The sequence below is a fragment of the Macaca mulatta genome, chromosome 8, assembly GCF_049350105.2.
Source record: "Macaca mulatta isolate MMU2019108-1 chromosome 8, T2T-MMU8v2.0, whole genome shotgun sequence".
In the NCBI taxonomy this organism is placed as follows: Eukaryota; Metazoa; Chordata; class Mammalia; order Primates; family Cercopithecidae; genus Macaca; species Macaca mulatta.
In genome coordinates this window covers 19338460-19357188 of record NC_133413.1, presented here as the reverse complement: position 1 = coordinate 19357188, position 18729 = coordinate 19338460, and the positions used below count along the sequence as shown (strand labels likewise).

Sequence of the window (18729 nt, the reverse complement as noted above, 5' to 3'; positions counted from 1 at the left end):
GAAAAAAAATTCGCAATGTTTCAAAAAGCAAAACTTGAACTTCCTACATGCTGAATACTATGTTGTAAGTAATGTAGAGATGATTTACAGTACATGGGAGGATGTGCGTAGGTTATATGCAAACCCTACACTATTTCATATAAGAGATTTATTTGAGTGTCCATGGATTTTGATATCTGCAAGGGTCCTGGAACCAATCATTTTTGATACCAATGGACAACTGTACACGTCCACTTAGAAATTGTTCCCTTCACATAGCTAATACCACAGGGAAGTGATATGGGGAAGGTATGATCTGGATTAAAATTTTATTAATGAAAAAAGCCAAACTCTAAAATATGTGAAGAGACTTATTCTGAGTCAAATATGAGGGCCATGGCTGATGACACATCCTCAAGAGGTCCTGAGAACATGTGTGTAGGTGGTTGGGTTACAGCTTGATTTTATCCATTTTAGGGAGACAAAAGACATCAGTCCATACATTTGAGATATAGATTAGTTTGGTCTGGAAAGATGAGACATCTTGAAGTAGGGACTTACAGATCATAGGTGGATTCAGAGATTTACTGATTGGCAATTGGTTGAAAGAGTTAAGTTATTGGCTCACGCCTGTAATCCCAGCACTTTGGGAGGCCGAGGCAGGCAGATCACGAAGTCTGGGGTTTGAGACCAGCCTGACCAACACGGTGAAACCTCGTCTCTACTAAAAATACAAAAAACACACATACACACACACACACACACAAAGAAAACATGGTGAAACCCCATGTCTACTAAAAAGAAAATACCAAAAAAAAAAAAAAAATAGCTACAAAAATACAAAAATTAGCCGTCTCTACTAAAAGTAAAAAGATTGATGGTGGTATGTGCCTGTAATCCCAGCTACTCAGGAGGCTGAAGCGGTAGAATCACTTGAACCCAGGAGGCAGAGGTGGCAGTGAGCCGGGATCATGCCACTGCACTCCAGCCTGGGCCACAGAGTGAGACTATGTCTCCAAAAAAAAAAAAAAGAAATTATCTAAAGACCTGGAATCAATAGAAAGCAGGGTCTCGGTTAAGATAAGGGGGTAAGGGGGTGTGGAGACCAAGGTTCTTATTACGTAGATGAAACCTCAGGTGGCCGCCTTTAGAGGCCATAGATGGCAAATATTACCTATTTACACTTTTAAAAGGTGCTAGACTCTCAGCTAATTTCTTTGGGACCAGACAAAGATTGGGGAAAGGAAGAAGATTCTCTACGGAATGTAAATTTGCCCCCACAAGAGACAGCTTTGCAGGGCCTTTTCATAATGTGTTAAAGAAAAATATTTTGGGGTAATATACTTCAGTTTCCTTCAGGGCTCGCTGTCTGTCATGTGATGCTATACCAGAGTCAGGCTGGAATTTGGTGTCTTTTTGCTATAAAGAGTCTGTTTTGTCTAACTTAAGGTCTCTGTTTTAATGGTAATGCTGGTCAGTTGTGCCTGAATTCTAAAGGGAGGAGAGTGTAATGAGGCATGTCTGACCGCTTTCCCATCATGGCCTGAACTTGTGTTGTAGGTTTCTTTGGAATCTGCTTGGCCTAGAGGAGGGGTCCATTCAATCAACTGGGGGCTTAGAATTTTATTTTCGGTTGACAGTCTTAACTGTTATTTTCACAGGGCTCTGCTTCAAAAACGACGACCACCTCAGGCAGGAATATATCCAAGCCTGACTCCTGCGGTTTGAGGCAAATAGCTGCTCCAAAAGCCAAAGTGGGGCCCCCTGTTTCCTGTTTGAGGCGGAACAGCGACAGTAGAAATCTCAGTGCTGATCGAGCCGTCTCTCCTCAGAGGATCAGGCGTGTGTCCAGTTCTGGTAAGAATAAAATAGTTCAACAGTTTATGAGTTGTTTGAATGTAAAATTTGACAGTCATGATTATAGGTTTAATGCAATCTGTCACTAAAGCATTTAGCCTTTTGTGGACCAGCATCCTGAGCAGAGAAGGTCGAAAAACAAGATGACAGCACGTCCCTTTGAGCAAGGCAGAGGCTAGTTGAGGAGAGAGGTATAGGGGTATAAACCATCTTATAAGCTATTCAGAAGGATGTGTACGTAAATATACAATTGGGTGGCTGTTGTCAATTTGAATCATTTCATTCATTTTTTTCAAATGGTTAAGTGCTTAACAATACCAAAATGTTGTACTGTAGGTCCATAATATGCTGTCAATACAGGTGAAGAGATTAATTTTTAAAAAATTTTACTGAAAGATGTATTATAGATTTAGGGGGATATGAGGGTGACTAAAAAGTTAAAATTTTTCTAATCTGAACTTTTATTTATGTTGGCTTGTATCTTGTAATTTGTAATTTTAAAGTCATGTAAGGCCAGTGAAATCTGAGCGCCTCAAGAGTAGCTATTAAGTATCATACTGCATTTGGCAGATGTACGGATTTGTGTTGATAAGAAATGGGAAAGTCAGCCCTGTGTCACAGGGATGGAAAGCCTGCTAGCCATTGCAGGTGACTGAGAACAGGTTGCAGAGAACACACCTTATTGCTGCAGGTGCAACCCTGAACACATTAAAGTCATGTCAAATCAATTTAGAAGTAGGTTCCCTTATAAAAATAGTGATGTGCCCACACATGTGAGAATGTTTTACGGACACTAGTGAAAGCCAGCAAATCCCAGAAGATCTCTGTATCTCCCTCCCATTTAGTATTTGTAGGTTTCATTTTTTCAGCCCTATCATGAAGCCTCAAGCGTGAAAGCCTGTAATGCACAGAAATGTTTTACGGGCTGTTTATTTAGATTCAGGCCTGGCGTCAAGGTCAAGGAGACATGACCACAGAGGTGTGAGTGGAAGAAGAGGGATTTGCAGCACATGTCCATCCCCAGAGGAACTAGCTGGAAAGAGGAATTCATTAGTTCGGAGTGTTCATCATTTGGGAGAAAAACAAGCCAAAAGCCACTGGGAGAAACAGTGATTCTTATTTGGGATATTGCCACACTTGGGGAGTCAAGGCTGAGTGAGATAAAAGCTCTGGTCCTGGCTGGGTACGGTGGTTTATGCCTGAAATCCTAGTGCTTTGGGAGGCCGAGGTGGGAGGACCACTTGAGGCCAGGAGTTGAAGACCAGCCTGGGCAAGAAAGCAAGACCCTGTCTCTACGAAAAATAAACAAATAAATGTATTTTAGCTGGGTATGATGGTGTGCGCCTGTCGTTCCAGCTATTCAGGAGGCTGAGGCAGGAAGATCACTTGAGACCAGAAGTTCAAAGCTGCAGTGAGCTATGATCATGCCACTGTACTCCAGCCTGGGCAGCAGGGCAAAACCCTGTCCCTTGGTGGGGAAGAAAAAGCTCTGGTCCTTACTGTAGTTGTCCAGTAAGGCTCATGGTGTTTGCAGAGACTGTGGAGCTCCCCTCCTCCTCTGTGAGGAACACCTGTAGCTTGGTGGCATAGGAGTGTGGTCCCTGGCGCCTGGCCTGCTGTTAGGAGCCCCGTGTTTTGGTTCCACTCTGGCTCCAATACACTGCCTGAGCAAGTCTTTCACTCTCCCTAGGCTTTGGCTTCACATCTGGAAAGTGTAAGTGTCTGAGAATCAAAGACTCTGTCAGCTTTTCCAGTCCTTGCCTTTCTAGGGACAATTTGGAGCTCACCTCGTTTTCTGAGTAACTGCTGTTCCTGGTATGATTCTTTGAATTTCGTGGCGCTTGAATTCCAGAAAACCTACGTGCACATACTTTTAAGAAACGAGGCCAATACCCAGGATACATTGAGAAAGAGAATCCTTTTATGTAGGCAGTCAGTCCCACCCAGCCGGGAAGCGGTTGTTAAGTCCTTTCACCCTGCGTTGCATAATGTATCTTAGAGAAAAGTGGATCTGTTTAGTCTTAGCGAAAAGACAGGGCACGTTGTTGAGCGTTTATCATCCTGTGTCAATGAGCTTGATAACTGAGGTATGCATCCAGATTTTTCAGTCTAAGTTAACGACTAAATTACCTTTTTATACTGACTGGTTTTCTGTATCTGAATGGAAAAATGTAATGTAACCAGAAACATTCTGGATTTGAATTTGAGTTTTATATTTGACTGGTTAGAAGACTTTTATGGTCTGAATATTTGGGTCACTCTACATTAATAGGTTGAAACCCCAACCCATAATTTGATTGTGTGTGGAGACAGGGCTGGTGAGGAGGTGATAAAGGTTAAACGGGGTCCTAAAAGTGGGATCCTAATCCAGGAGAGGTGGTGCCCTTAGAAAAAGAGGAAGAGATGCCCTAGGCATGGTGGCTCACACCTGTAATCCCAGCACTTTGGGAGGCCAAGGCAGGTGGATCACCTGAGGTCAGGAGTTTGAGACCAGCCTGGCCAACATGGTAAAACCCCGTCTCTACTAAAAATACGGAAAACAATTAGCCGAGGGTGGTTGCAGGTGCCTGTAGTCTCAGCTACTCAGGAGGCTGAGGCAGGAGAATCCCTTGAACCTGGGAAAGGGGAGTTGCAGTGAGCCAAGATCATACCATTGCACTCCAGCCTGGGCAACAAGAGCGAAACTCTTTCAAAAAAAAAAAAAAAAAAAAAAAAAAGAGGAAGAGACACTGGAACTGTCCTCACTATGTGAGGTACAATGAGAATATGGCCATCTGGATGCCAGGAAGAGGGCCCTTGCTGGGAAGCAGATCAGCTGGCACCTCTGTTTTGGACATTCCAGCCTGCAGAACAGTGAGAAAACAAATTTCTGTTGTTCAAGACACCCCATCTGGTATTATTACTATTATGGCAGCCCGAGCTAAGAAGACTAATTTGATTCTACTGTATTATGTTTTACAGAAAACTTAATAGCAACTAATTTTTTGGGATGCTCTCGATAAATTGAGAGATGTGTCTTGAGGGGGACAAGAAACTTAATCTCCACAGAGTTAGAAGTAGAACAGAAAAATCAAGGAGCAGAAACAATGTGCTTTTAGATCACTGTGATCCTGTTGCCATTGATTGTACAATGAAGTGTTTGTGTGTATTAGCAAATTGAAACCAAATGGATATCCACCATACTGACTCACAGTTACTCTGCTGAAAGGTAAGCAGCAGGAATGTTCCAGCCAATTTGGGGTTTTCAATAAATCCTTTCAGAACACTTAAGTAGAAAACCAGACCCAGTGTTGAAACAGCCATTTTCTTGAAGCTTTAAAATGAATGTGAGAAGGAATTGTAATTAAACCCAATGGAGCTGTTCCTTTTTCCTTTTTTTTTTTTTTTCTTCTTTTTTTCCCCGAGACGGAGTCTTGCTCTGTTGATCAGGTTGGAGTGCAATGGTGCAATCTCGGCTCACTGCAACCTCCGCCTCCCGGGTTCAAGCGATTCTCCTGCCTCAGCCTCCCGAGTAGCTGCGATTTACAGGCACCCACTACCACGCCCAGCTAATTTTTTGTATTTTTAGTAGAGATAGGGTTTCACCATGTTGGCCAGGCTGGTCTTGAACTTCTGACGTCAGGTGATCCACCCACCTTGGCCTCCCAAAGAGCTGTTCCATTTTACTTGTCAAAATGCAGATATTTATATGATACCAGATTATAAGAGATTATAACAAACCAAATCTAAAGTGCCTTTGCTTCTTTGGAAATGTACTGAAATAAGATGAGATAGTGATGAAAATTATTTCTAATAGTAATTATTATAATGTGAATGATAGCAGCTCACACTGTTAAGTGTATGTCAAGTTTCAGGCTCAGTTTTAGTAATTTCATCTGTAAATTCATTTAATCCTGGCAATAACTTTGTGAGGCTTATCCCTGTTCTATAGACAAGGAATCTTCCACAGAAAAGTTACATAATTTGTCTAATGTTAAACAGCTGGAAAGTGGCAGAGGTGGGATTCAGACCAGCCAGTGATGCTATTAACTGTCACATTATTAATCTCAATACTATTAGTATGACCATGAGTTTTGTTTTATTTATTTGTTTATTTATTTTTGAGATGGAGTTTCATTCTTGTTGCCTAGGCTGGAATGCAAATGATGCAATCGTGGCTCACCACAACCTCCCCTTCCCTGGTTCAAGCAGTTCTCCTGCCTCAGCCTCCCGAGTAGCTGAGATTGCAGACACGAATCACCACACCTGGCTAATTTAGCATTTTTAGTAGAGATGGGAGTTTCTCCATGTTGGTCAGGCTAGTCTCGAACTCCCGACCTCAGGTGATCCACCCACCTCGGCCTCCCAAAGTGCGGGGATTACAATCATGAGCCACCGTGCCTGGCCTGAGTTTTATTTTTGATAATAAAATAAAGTCTAACTTTTTTTTGTTTTGTTTTCTGTTTGTTTTTTGAGACAGTGTCACTCTGTTGTCAAGGCCAGAGTGCAGTGGCTGCACTATAGATCACAGCAGCCTTGAATTCCTGGGCTCAAGCAATCCTTCTGTCTCAGCCTTCCGCGTAGCTGGGACCACAGGTGTGCCTCAGCATGCTTAGCTGATTTTTATTTTTTCTTATAGAGGTGCGGTGGGGGTCTCGCTTTGTTGCCAGGCTGGTCTCGAACTCCTGGGCTTAAGTGATTCTCTCACCTAGGCCTCCCAAAGCACCAAGATTACAGGCATGAACCACCACACCAGGCTAACATTTAATTTCTTAAAAATTAAGATTCTTGTTGCCCAGCTGAGTGGTTTAGAAACTGTGGCACTTTTCAGGCCTTGGTTTAAAGCTTGATGTCAGTTTACTCTGATGTAAATGATTTTATGTGGTTATGGGAAATTAATGCTGCTTCAGGAAAAATCGCTAATGCATGCCGGGCTTAATACCTAGGTTGCTAGGTGAAGCCAACCACCATGGCCCACGTTTACGTATGGTACAAACCTGCACGGCCTGCACATGTACCCTGGAACTTAAAACAATAAAACATACAGTAATCATAAAATTAGTGTTGCTGAATAAATAACTGCTCAGTAAATCCTTCATGACCAATCCAGACGTCTTCAGAGAGACCCGCCGTCACTCTGTTTTGGAGGCAATATCAGCTCTTCCCAGGTTTTAGATGATAAATATCTGTGTTCTTCTCTGCACACATGCGGTTGCCGTTTCAGTGGCCAGCCTGAGCCAGGTAGGGTTCCAGAAGTAGCACAGGATTCCCTCCCTGCCCCGTGACTCCGGAGAGCTAACTGAGGAGGGAGAGTGCGTGTTTGTGCAGGAAACACAAAGCCGCACAAAGAATGGTGATGGGTGGGGAAAAGGCCCCGTAAGAAGAATGTCCAGGGGCGGGTCGGTGAAGAAAGGCCTCCTGAAAGAGATGGGTTTTAGTTTTCTTCTAGAGAAAGAGAAACCACATTTCCAAAGGGCAACTCATTGTTTCCATTGAGTTTATTGTGGGTTAATAGAGTAAATTCCTTTCAAGACAGTAGTTAGTCCGAAACTTGCAGTGACTTGCCTATCATCACAGGTTTCTCTTCTTTCTTGCTAAGGTATTTCCTTCGTGGTTTATGTAAACTGATTTTTTTTTTCATTCATTTCGTGTTAAAGAGAATTTAAAATCTTCAAATTACTTTTATATCCTTTTAAACTTTTCTAGGTGAGAGTTTGAGAGAGATAGTAAGCAAAATTACGAGAGACTTTTCACATACTTGAATAAAGTAATTACTAAAAATCAGAAGTTATTACTCAATAAGTTATTCTAAAAGCCACCTTGAGGACGGCCATGGTGGCTCCCATCTGTAATCCCAGCAATCGGGGAGGATGAGCTGGGAGGATTACTTGAGCCCAGGAGGTTGAGACCAGCCTGGGCAACAGAGTAAGACCCTGTCTTAACAAAAAATAAAGTTAGCTGGGCAAGTGTCACATACCTGTAGTCCTTGCTCCTCAGGAGGCTGAGGTGGGAGGATCACTGGCCAGGAGGTTGGGGGTTCAGTGAGCTATAATTGCACCACTGCACTCCCAGTGGGGTGACAGAGCAAGACCCTGTCTCTAAAATGTGAATAAAATTTAACATTAATGTGTCACTAATAGGTGTTTGTATATTTTTATGTGATTAAATCACTTTCTTTAGAGTATGTCTCAGGATCTCTTTTCATAAAAATAGTATTAATTGCTAACATGTTTTGAGTGCCTGTGTCCGCCAAGCACAGCCTTTTTTTAAATGCATAGTCTCATTTAATTCTCACAACTCCTAGTAGGGATACTGTGATTATCCCCATTCTACAGATGAGGAATTTGAGGGTCTGAAAGCCTCAGTAACTTGTCCAAAGTTACACAGTGGGGTAATTGGTGTAGATGGGAAATGGGCCGGGTATTCTGGCCCCACAGTCTGTGCTCTTGACCCTGGTTCTTTACGTGCATGCAGGAATCTTGACGCACTCGTGTCTTCTTTCATGGACATGAGTGAACTCTTCATTAAACCACGTGTGTGTGAAGGAGAATGTGGGGAAGGCTGGCTTGTGCTAAGACTCTTCTAAGTACTGGAATGAAGCGCACAGAAGAGACCCATTCCTTCCATTAAGAACCTTAAATTCTAATAAGGGGATTAAGAAATAAATGCATTTTGGGATTCATGATGATGGAAAAGATCAAGCATTTACAAGTGGTGATTCATGATGATGAATCCACAAATAAAGGAGAAACGGCCGAGCACAGTGGCTCACGCCTGTAATCCCAGCACTTTGGGAGGCCGAGGCGGGTGGATCACTTGAGGTCAGAAGTTCGAGACCAGCCTGGCCAACATGGTGAAACCCCATCTCTACTAAAAATACAAAAATTAGCTGGGTGTGGTGGCACGTGCCTGTAGTCTCAGCTACTTGGGAGGCTGAGGCAGGAGAATCTCTTGAACCTGGGAGGTGGAGGTTGCAGCGAGCTGAGGTTGCACCACTGCTCTCCAGCCTGGGTGACAGAGCAAGACCCTATCTCAAAAAAAGGAGGAGAAAAAGAAAAAGAAAGCAGTGAAGGAAATTAGATTTTTAAACGGGTGATCAAGAAAGGCCTCACTGAGAGGGTGACATTTGGGCAAACACTTGCAAGGAGGGGAGGAGGGAGGCTTTTGGAGGTCAGGTGGGAGGACTTTCCAGGCACAGGGACCAGCCATGCAGAGACCCCGAGGTGAGGCAGGGTGTGGGGTGCGCAAGGAACAGTGAGCCACCCACTGTGTGTGGTGTGGGCTGGAGGATGTGGGTGGGCGGAGGAGGTCAGGACCAACCAAGCAGGGCCATGCGGGTGCCTGTGAGGCACATGTCCTCTTTTCATCCTCACAAACATCATCGCTTGTAAATACTTGATCTTTTCCAGGCATTTCACACAATTCTCACTTGGCAGTAATTATGGAGAAGATTGCTTTGTGGAATGACTCATGAGTAGGCTTAATATGTCATAGTGCAGGCTTGCCCATTCATTCAAGAAGTGCTTAGGGTCCCTGCTCTGTGTTGGGCAGTGTACTAGATTCTGAGACTACAAACAGGATTAAGCAAATATGCCCTCTTAAAGAGCTTACTGGTTGGAGGGTGAGGGGATAAGGGGGTGTCTGAGCAAATCATTCCAATGAAAACTCTTGGCTCTTCAGATTCCAGCTCAGCTGTCCTGGCCTCTCTGCTACTTTGCATTTATAGTGCTGTATGCTGATTATTTCCTTACATGTCTGTCTCCTTCTAGACAGTGAAATCCATAAGGATAGAGTTCAGCTCTTAGTTATTTTCGTATTTTCCAGTGCACGGTGTACTGGTTACACAAAAGGTGTTTAAAAACATTGCTTGGCTTGATTTGAATGGAGACCTGTGCGAAGCACTGTGTATCCACAGTAAAGGAGCAACACTAACTCATTGTGAGGGAGAACTGGAGGAGAGGCGGTGACATTTGAACTGTTTGGAATGCCCTGCAGGAGTTTGGAATGCGCCTTGCCAGTAGAGGAGGCTGCTGGGGTTCCCGAAGGTGCAGATGTGGTGTTCTCAAAAGATACCGTGTGCTTGAGGAACATCAAGGCCAGGGTCAGCATGCCCTGCTGGACACAGCAGACGTGTCCCGGGGTCAATGAGATGAGCCTCTGCCTCAAGGGAGATTGAGGCTGATGAGTTCTAATACTCTAGACACAAACTTGCACGAGTGCTACACGTTTTTTGGGAACAGATGGTAGAGTACATATTTAAAATAATTTGGAGAAAGTGTCTGGTCACTTCTGTTAGTGGTGAGCAGTCCCAAGTGTCTACCCACCACTTCATGGTGGGTCATGAAGTGAAATGTGGAATAGAGTAGCAAGAAGTTTTCTGGAGGAGAATAGTGAGTTTAGTTCGGGGTGTGTGAAATTGGAGGAGGCTACAAACTGGGAAGCACCTCAAAGGGGTATGTGCAAGCTTGAAGTTTAAGAGTAAAAATACGGAGAGACCAAGGAAACCATCAGAAAAGAGCTGACATAAAAATATAAGGACAGGCTAGGCCAGTGGCTTCTGCCTGTAATCTCAGCTACTAGCTACTTGGGAGGCTGAGACAGGAGGATCTCTTGAGCTCGAGTTTGAGTCTACAGTGAGGTATGATTGTACCACTGTACTGCTGCCTGGGTGACAGAGCGAGACCCTCTGAAAAGAAAAGAAAAGAAAGATGGTGTGAAGTTTTGAGGTCTCAATGATCTCACCATCTCATTGCTCAATGCAGCTCTGCTCATAAACCTTGACTCCTAATGAGCCAGGAGGCTCACTGTGCACCTTCTTTTGTTCTTATGAGGCATTATTAGCATGAGTGTCAGATGGTAAATAAATTTGCTGGTGTACATGTGAAGACCCTTGTTCATCTCCTTTGCATGGCAGCTGGGAAAAGGAAGCAACGCCTCTAAGTCTTTGATTTATTCCCCTCTGAATTTAAATGTTCCTATAGTTATGGGACATGTGTTCCAGGCCTGTGACTAAGGCAGTTATTTTTGTTTAATCCCCACCTGAAGCCACAGACATCTTGTGAACATACTTGCAGAGGCAGGTACTGACAGCATCACCGAGAATGCTGCGCTTCTCTGCAGCTCAGGGCATCGTGAGAACCTTGCTTTGTGGGACTTTTTGCTTCTTTGTCAAATTACTGCACTCTTCAGACTTGCTGTGTTTTTGTTGTGACTCACCTGTGTTGCTGTGCCTTTGTCTGGGGAGCTTACCCTTGAATTTAAGCAAACGAAGATAGTTATACGGAGTCCTATGGCCTTGAGGAACTCTAGAAGGTGGAATACTAAAATCACATTTGCAAGATATAAATGTAGAGTGTTACTGAAATACACTGTGTTCTGCAACATGTTTACTTAATAGATGGAGAGCGTATGCTAGATAAGTCATGTACCAGACACTGAGGGATTGTGGGATGCGTAAGACATGGTTTTTGCCTTCTTGGTATTAACTGCCAAACGGAAGAGCTGACAAGTTCTTCTCTCATCACATTTGTTCTTATAATAGTAAAATTTAATAAAAAGAACTATAGGATTTTGAATGAGGGTGTAATTACAAATAGCAAAGTTTGCTTTTTTTCTTTCTGTAAGATAGGAGATTATATAGTGTAACAGAGTTACACTCTTAAATAGGTAGGGGCCAGACTTGGTTTAATGTTGATGCTTTGTGCTGTTTAACTTTTGCCCCCCGAGATCTGAAAAATAAGGAGGATGTACATGGATTGAGATATTTTTCTCTCAGTACTCTGAGTTACGGCTCATAGTATAGAATGTAGAGATTGCGGTCAAAGTAAGTACAGATGGAGTGAAAATACAGAGGAGGGCCAGCAGGTGATTAGAACACAACAGATTGGCTTTCTGGCAGTCAACGAAGAAGAGGCTGACCGAGAGCCCCTTGTCAATGTCAATATCAAGAAAGGGATGCGGGGCCCTGTTTTATTCTTTACTTCTTGTGTCTTGAATTTGACCAGGCAAATTGGATAGTTTGTCAAGTTTACTCTCATCCCAGTAGGCTATTTTAAAGGTATAGCATTTTAAATTAAAAGTGAGAAAATAAACACCTGTCATCTTACCACCACCAAATAGCTTTTAGCTTAAAAATTTATGACTATTTGGTACCTTTTTTTTTGGCATATTCTCATGCACATATGTTTATGTATATAATGGAGACAGTGTCTGCTGTTTATTTTTTTGAGACGAAGTCTTACTCTTTCACCCAGGCTAGAGTGCAATGGCACGATCTCAGCTCACTGCAACCTCTGCCTCCGGGTTTAAGCGATTCTTCTGTCTCAGCCTCCCGAGTAGCTGAGATTATAGGTGCCTGCCACCATGGCCAGCTAGTTTTTGTATTTTTAGTAGAGATAGGGTTTCACCATGTTGTTCAGGCCGGTCTCGTGCTCCTGACCTCAGGTGATCCACCCACCTCAGCCTCCCAAAGTGCTGGGATTACAGGCGTGAGGCACCGTGCCCAGCATGGATCATGTATAGTCTTGAAAATCATAATTAGGATTTTGACTTTGAACTGGAGTGACTTAAATGTTAATGGGATCACTCTGATAGTTGTGTTGGGAGTAGACTGGATGTGGGTGGGGTAGGAACAGGGAGATCAGTTAGGAGGGGTTGCTGTGATGACAGCAGGAGGTTATGGTTTCTGGGGACCCAGGTTGTGGCAGTGGGGCCTGGTCAGATTCTAGGTGTGTGCTTGAAGGGAAAGCCAGTGAGATTTGCTTAGACTGGATTGAGGGTGAGAGCAAAGGGAGGAGTCACGGATGACCATGACCATGTTGGTGTGAGCAGTGGAAGAATGACGCAGCCTTTACCTGAGAATGAGACTGGATGGTGGAAACATAGATGTTGGGAAGGGGAGATCTGAAACTCAGTTACATTGAAATGATTGATAAGAGGCCCTGTGGAGTAGAAAGCTGGATATGCAAGTTTGAAGTGCATGGGAGAAATCTGGTCTACGGATATAAATTTAGGATTCAGCACCATATAGAGGATATTTAAAGTCACCAGACTGGATGAGATCCCCAAGGCAGTAAGTGTAGAGAGCACAGGTCAAGGATAGCTCTGGGATGCTCCCTAGACTCTCCAAAGTCAAGAAGGAACAGCAGGAAGGTAGGGGCATCCCAGAAGCCGAATAAGGAAAGCCTTTCAACGAGAAAGGAAGAACCACAACTGCATCCAATACTGCTGGCAGGAGAATGGCGCAGTTAAGAACACAATTTGCAGCAGGCGACAGAAACCCAACTGGTGGACGTCAACCAGAGGCTGTGTGTGTTTATTCTTCGGGAGGGCTAGAGGCAGGCCAGGTTTGACGATTCAGAAATGTCCTCTCTCTGCCTCTCCGCTTGTCTCACGTGAGCGTGTGGCTTTGTCATTGGCTTTTCAGTTAAAATATGGCTACTAAGAGTTCCGTGTGCATGCCACCACTTCCTGTGACTGTGTTCAAAGGCTGGAAGCAAAGGGCGGCATCTCGGGGCAGGGACCTCCTCCTCTCTTCGTTTATTGGGGACGCACATTCAACAGCTCCCCGCTCGCCCTCTCATCCTTATGTCTGATTGGCACAGACCAGATCTGGCTCTTGCCCCTACTGGCATGAAAGATGGGGAAGCAAGTATTTGACTTTTTAAACTTTTCTATGAGGTTAAGCAATGGAGATGGGGATTAGGAATGACAGTTGGCTCACCAGGAAAGGTGTTAGACACAGTGAGCTTGAAAAAACAAAAGTTATCAACTCTTTTTATTCATTCTTTTGAGAGCTTTTGCTCGCTTACCTTTAGGGGCATAGGATTTTTTGTTGATCTGCTGCTGTTCATTTCCTTGCTTGTTGTTTTTATGTCTTTTTATTTTGCATATGGTGATTTCTTAATTTTTTTTCACTTTTGTGTTGTCAAATATCTTGTTTTCTTTATCTTTTCCTGTGTTTTTATGCATAATAAGATGCTTCCTACTCAAAAAGAAGACTGACCTATATTTAATTATTGTGTTTTATGGTTTCATCTTAAGCCCTTTGCTTTGTAATCCAATTTAATTTATTTTGGTGGATGGTGAGCACTAATAGCTAATATTTGTATGGTACTTTGTGCCAGATGCTATTCTAAGCATTTTTTTTTTTTTTGAGACGGAGTCTCGCTGTGTTGCCCAGGCTGGTGTGCAGTGGCGCGATCTCCACTCACTGAAGGCTCCCCCTCCCAGGTTCACGCCATTCTCCTGTCTCAGCCTCCCGAGTAGCTGGGACTACAGGCGCCCGCCACCGCACCCGGCTAGTTTTTTTTTGTATTTTTAGTTGAGACAGGGTTTCACCATGTTAGCCAGGATGGTCTCGATCTTCTGACCTTGTGATCCGCCCGTCTCGGCCTCCCGAAGTATTGGAATTACAGGTGTGAGCCACTGCACCCGGCCTAAGCATTTTAAAATTATAAATTTATTTAATTCTCACAAGAACCTGTGAGATAAGGACTACTCCTATCAACCCCATTCTTACATATGAGAAAACAGAAGTGCAGAGTGGTAAGGAACCTGCTCACTAGGCAGTGTGAGGTGGCGCCGGGTTTGAACCTAGACGATCTGCCTTGAGATTGTTAGCTTTTAACCACTATACCGTTCTGCTTCTCAAATTTTAATTTGATAATTCACATATCTTAATATCACCAATAAGTATTTTTGCTGGTTTAAGATACCTCCTTTATCCTTTTTTTTTTTTTTTTTTTTTTTATTGAGACACAGTCTCGCTCTGGCGCCCAGGCTGGAGTGCAGGAGTGCGATCTTGGGTCACTGCAAGCTCCGCCTTCTGGGTCCACACCGTTCTCCTGCCTCAGCCTCCCAAGTAGCTGGGACTACAGGCGCCCGCCACCATGCCCAGCTAATTTTTTGTGTTTTAAGTAGAGACGGGGTTTCACCGTGTTAGCCAGAATGGTCTCATCTCCTGACCTCGTGATCCGCCTGCCTCGGCCTCCCAGAGTGCTGGGATTACAGGCGTGAGCTACCGTGCCCGGCCCCTATCCTGAATTTTTATATTTCTGAGATTTATATACCACCTTATTAATGGTGTCAGTATGGTTTTATTCCAGTAAGACTTTTGTTTTTTTAATATCGTACTCTAACTACTTGCACAAGTTCCTTTTTTTTTTTTAACTTAAAAATTGTGGCAAAACATACATTGCACAGAACGTGCCACTTGAACAATTTTTTTAAATGTACAATTCTGTGGCATTAAGTACATTCATGTTTTTGTGCAGCCATCCTCCGTATCCATCTCCAGAACTTTGTTTTCCCTTTGGAATCCTGTGTCCATTTTACTAACCCTCAGTTCTCTGTTTCTTTCAGCGCCTGGCACTCATCATTCTATGTTCTGTCTATATGCGTTTGACTATTCTAGTAATCATGAAGGAGAATCATACATTATTTGTAACTGGCTGATTTCAGTTAGCACCGTGTCTTCAATGTTATCCATGTTGTATCATGTGTCAACTTCCTTTTTAAGGCAGGAGAATATTCCATGGCGTAGCTGTACCACCTTCTGTTCATTCATTCACCTGCCTGTGAAAGTTGTGTTGCTTCCACATTTTGGCTATTGTGAATGATGCTGCTGAGAAGATGGTTGTACAGATACCTGCTCGGGTCTTTCACTTTTTTTTTTTTTTTTTTTTTTTAAGACAGAGTCTTGCTCTCTCGCCCAGGCCAGAGTACAGTGGCACGATCTCAGCTCACTGTAACCTCCACCTTCCAGCCTCAAGTGATTTTCCTGTCTCAGCCTCCCAAGTTGCTGTAATTACAAGTGCCCACCACCACGCTCAGATAATGTTTTATGTATTTTTAGTAGAGATGCAGTTTTACCATGTTTGCCAGACCGATCTCAAACTCCTGGCCTGGCCTCAGGTGATCCCCTGCCTCCACCCCCCAAAGTGCTGGGACTACAGGCACGAGCCACCACGTCCGGCTTGCTTTCACATCTTTTGGATCTGTACCTAGACATGCGGTTGTTGGATTATGTGGTAACTTCAGGTTTAATTTTTGGAGGAACCACCATACCATTTCCACAGTGGCTACACCATGTTACATTCCCCCTAGCAGTGCACAAGGGTTCCAGTTTCTCCGTTTCCTTGCCAACACTTGTTAATGTTTTGTTTTTGCTGTTTGTTTTGATGATATCATCCTGGTAGGTACAAAGTGGTATCTTACAGAGATCGTGGTTGTGATTTGCATTTCCCTAGTGACTAGTGGTGTTGAGCATCTTTGCATGTACCTAGGAGCTATTTGTTATCTTCTTTGGAGAAAAGCCTATTTGAGTCCTTTGTCCACTTTTTAAATTGGGTTGTTTGGTATTTTTGTTGTTGAATTGTAGTCTTAATGTTTTTCTGTTGTAAATTTTTTTTGGCTATTCTTAATTATTCTAGATGACTTTAACATGTTTTAAAAATTCAATTTCCCCCATTTAAAAGCAGTCACATACAGGTTCAGATTGGAATGGTATTCCATAAAATATCCATTCATGGAAGAATTCACATGTGTACACTTGTTCAGAACTTTTTCTCATTTTTATAATTTTCACAACAGAATAGCACTTTTTGATAAATTTATTCATAGAAACAGTGCGTATGTGTGTGTGTCTATGTGTGCAATTCCTTTTTGTGACTAAGGGAATTCTTTTTCTGTTTTTTCCTGGCACATAGGAAATATATGGATTTTGTGTAATACTTACTTGGTAAGAAGCCCATCAGGTTTACTTAATACTTATACGGTGGTTACCATTGAAGCTAAATTCTTAAACGTGTATATTTAGTGTTGAGAGAATTTGGTCCCTTAAGCTTAATTGGAAGTGGACCTGCAAACACGGTTTTGAGTATGTATAATTTGTTTCTGTTGTAACTTACTGTTAACTTGTTTGTCACTTTTAGGTTTCCCCTGTTTTTGTAATAATTGCTAGTTACTGTAGATAATTACTCTACAGGTAACTGTCCCTATGTAGTTGAGTTGTGTTTAAGAAACCCAAGTTATAATGATAGCTGGAAACATTCTCTGAATTAACTGGAAAAAAAATACATATTCTCATGTCTTGTATTTTGACTGTGTCTGTTAATTTGGCATTTTCTGTTTCTGACCTTAGTAGTTAGTGGCCTTGCAACTTGCATGCCTTACTGATATATTTCAAATGGACCTCAATAATCTTTTCATTTTCTAGTTAAAATTCTCACTTCTCTAACCCTGGCAGGTGCCGGTATACTAGCTTCCTTTTTCCCTGATTTCAGTCTTCAGTCAGTTCTGCACACTGCTACCACACAATCAAGTTCTGATGTAAATGCTAAGAAAGCCTCAGTCTCCCCAACCCCCGCAACACACATCTTCCCACCATATCCATCCCTAACCATTAAGGTCTAAAATTATGAGTCTGGCATTCAGTGCCATATCTCACCCAACTGTAAACTACCTACTTCTCCAGCCGCATTTTCTTCTTCTTCCCCATGATACCTGTGTTCCTACTAAGCGGTATAAACTACAGAACAACATATCTTATGATGAGACCTGATGTTTTCTCTAGTTTACAGTTTTTACTGAGAACATCTGGTAGTTAATTCTATGGCAGGATGTCAGGTGTTTCTGGCTCTGTGTATGTTTGAACTTTGTGATTACTTGCAGTTGCCTTACTAGGTAAGCACATAAATACTTGGGTAACACACATCTTCATGTGAATCTGTTGTCCAGATTTTTATTAAGATGATCTGTTTTGGCCGGGCGCAGTGGCTCATACCTGTAATCCTAGCACTTTGGGAGGCCAAGGCAGGTGGCTCACTTAAGGTCAGGAGCTTGAGACAAGCCTGGTGAAACCCCGTCTCTACTGAACATACAAAAACATGAGCCAGGTGTGGTGGTGTGTGCATGTAATGCCAGCTTACTCAGGAGGCTGAGGCAGGGGAATCGCTTGAACCTGGGAGGCGGAGGTTACAGTGAGCCATAATGGCACCACTGCACCCCAGCCTGGGTGAAGGAGTGAGACTCTGTCTCAAAAAAAAAAAAAAAAAAGGATATGTGTCTTTTGATATAGATAATATAGTAGTCAGTGTTTCTTTGTTAACTAATTAAAACTCGTCTTCAGAATCCATAAATTGTTACCAAATGTATAAACAATAAGTCACCTTTTCAATGTTGAATAGTCTTGTGAAAAATATATTAAGCCCTGGCATGGTGGCTCACAATTGTAATCCCAGCAATTTGGGAGGCCAAGGCAGGAGAATCACTTGAGCCCAGGAGTTTGAGACCAGCCTAGGCAACATAGTGAGACCCCACCTCTACAAAAATTTAAAAATATGTGTATGTTAGTGCTGAATTCCTTTGCCTCTAGGCGATAGTTGAGAGATGAGAAGTTGCTTTGGTAGATGTTTCTGTGGCTCTGGAAATTGCTGTCATGATATTAAAGGTGATCTGTGAGTGGTGTGGGACCCACCTTCTTCCCTAGGCTTTCCTTCAAGAATGGAGAAGGCCAAATTATTGCTAAGAGATTACACTACATACCTGTGAGGGTGCTGGGAACTCTCTCCTGGCGACTGAATCATTTAACATGAGGGTCGAGACAAAGGACACCCTTCAGGAGTTCATTCTTGGGCTTTAATGTCCAGTCCTAGGAAACATCCCATGAGGGTAACATGATGAACTTTCCAGTAGTAAAGCGACTGTTTTTATGATAGCCATTACAAAGCATCAGTTAAAATATTGAGTCTGTTTTTTCTTTTAGTACTGTAAAATAAAAAAAGATTGAAGAATAACTAATGATTACAGATGACCAGAAATAAAAATGATTATTAAAATCAACTTACTTTATCAATCCAATTTTATCCTTTCTTGATTTCTTTGTCTTAGGTGTCTTATCTGATTAAATTTGAC

General features: G+C 42.8%; 1 protein-coding gene across 6 annotated transcripts in view; it reads left to right on the top strand.

Moving 5' to 3' along the window:
- Window positions 1-18729, top strand: part of MTUS1 (microtubule associated scaffold protein 1) — a 114154-nt gene that overhangs the window by 10562 nt on the left and 84863 nt on the right. For all 6 annotated transcript variants that reach the window (XM_015144825.3, XM_015144828.3, XM_077943105.1 and 3 more), the window contains exon 2: window positions 1641-1836. In XM_015144825.3, the coding sequence (XP_015000311.2) occupies window positions 1641-1836 (196 nt within the window). The remainder of the gene's footprint in view (window positions 1-1640; window positions 1837-18729) is intronic.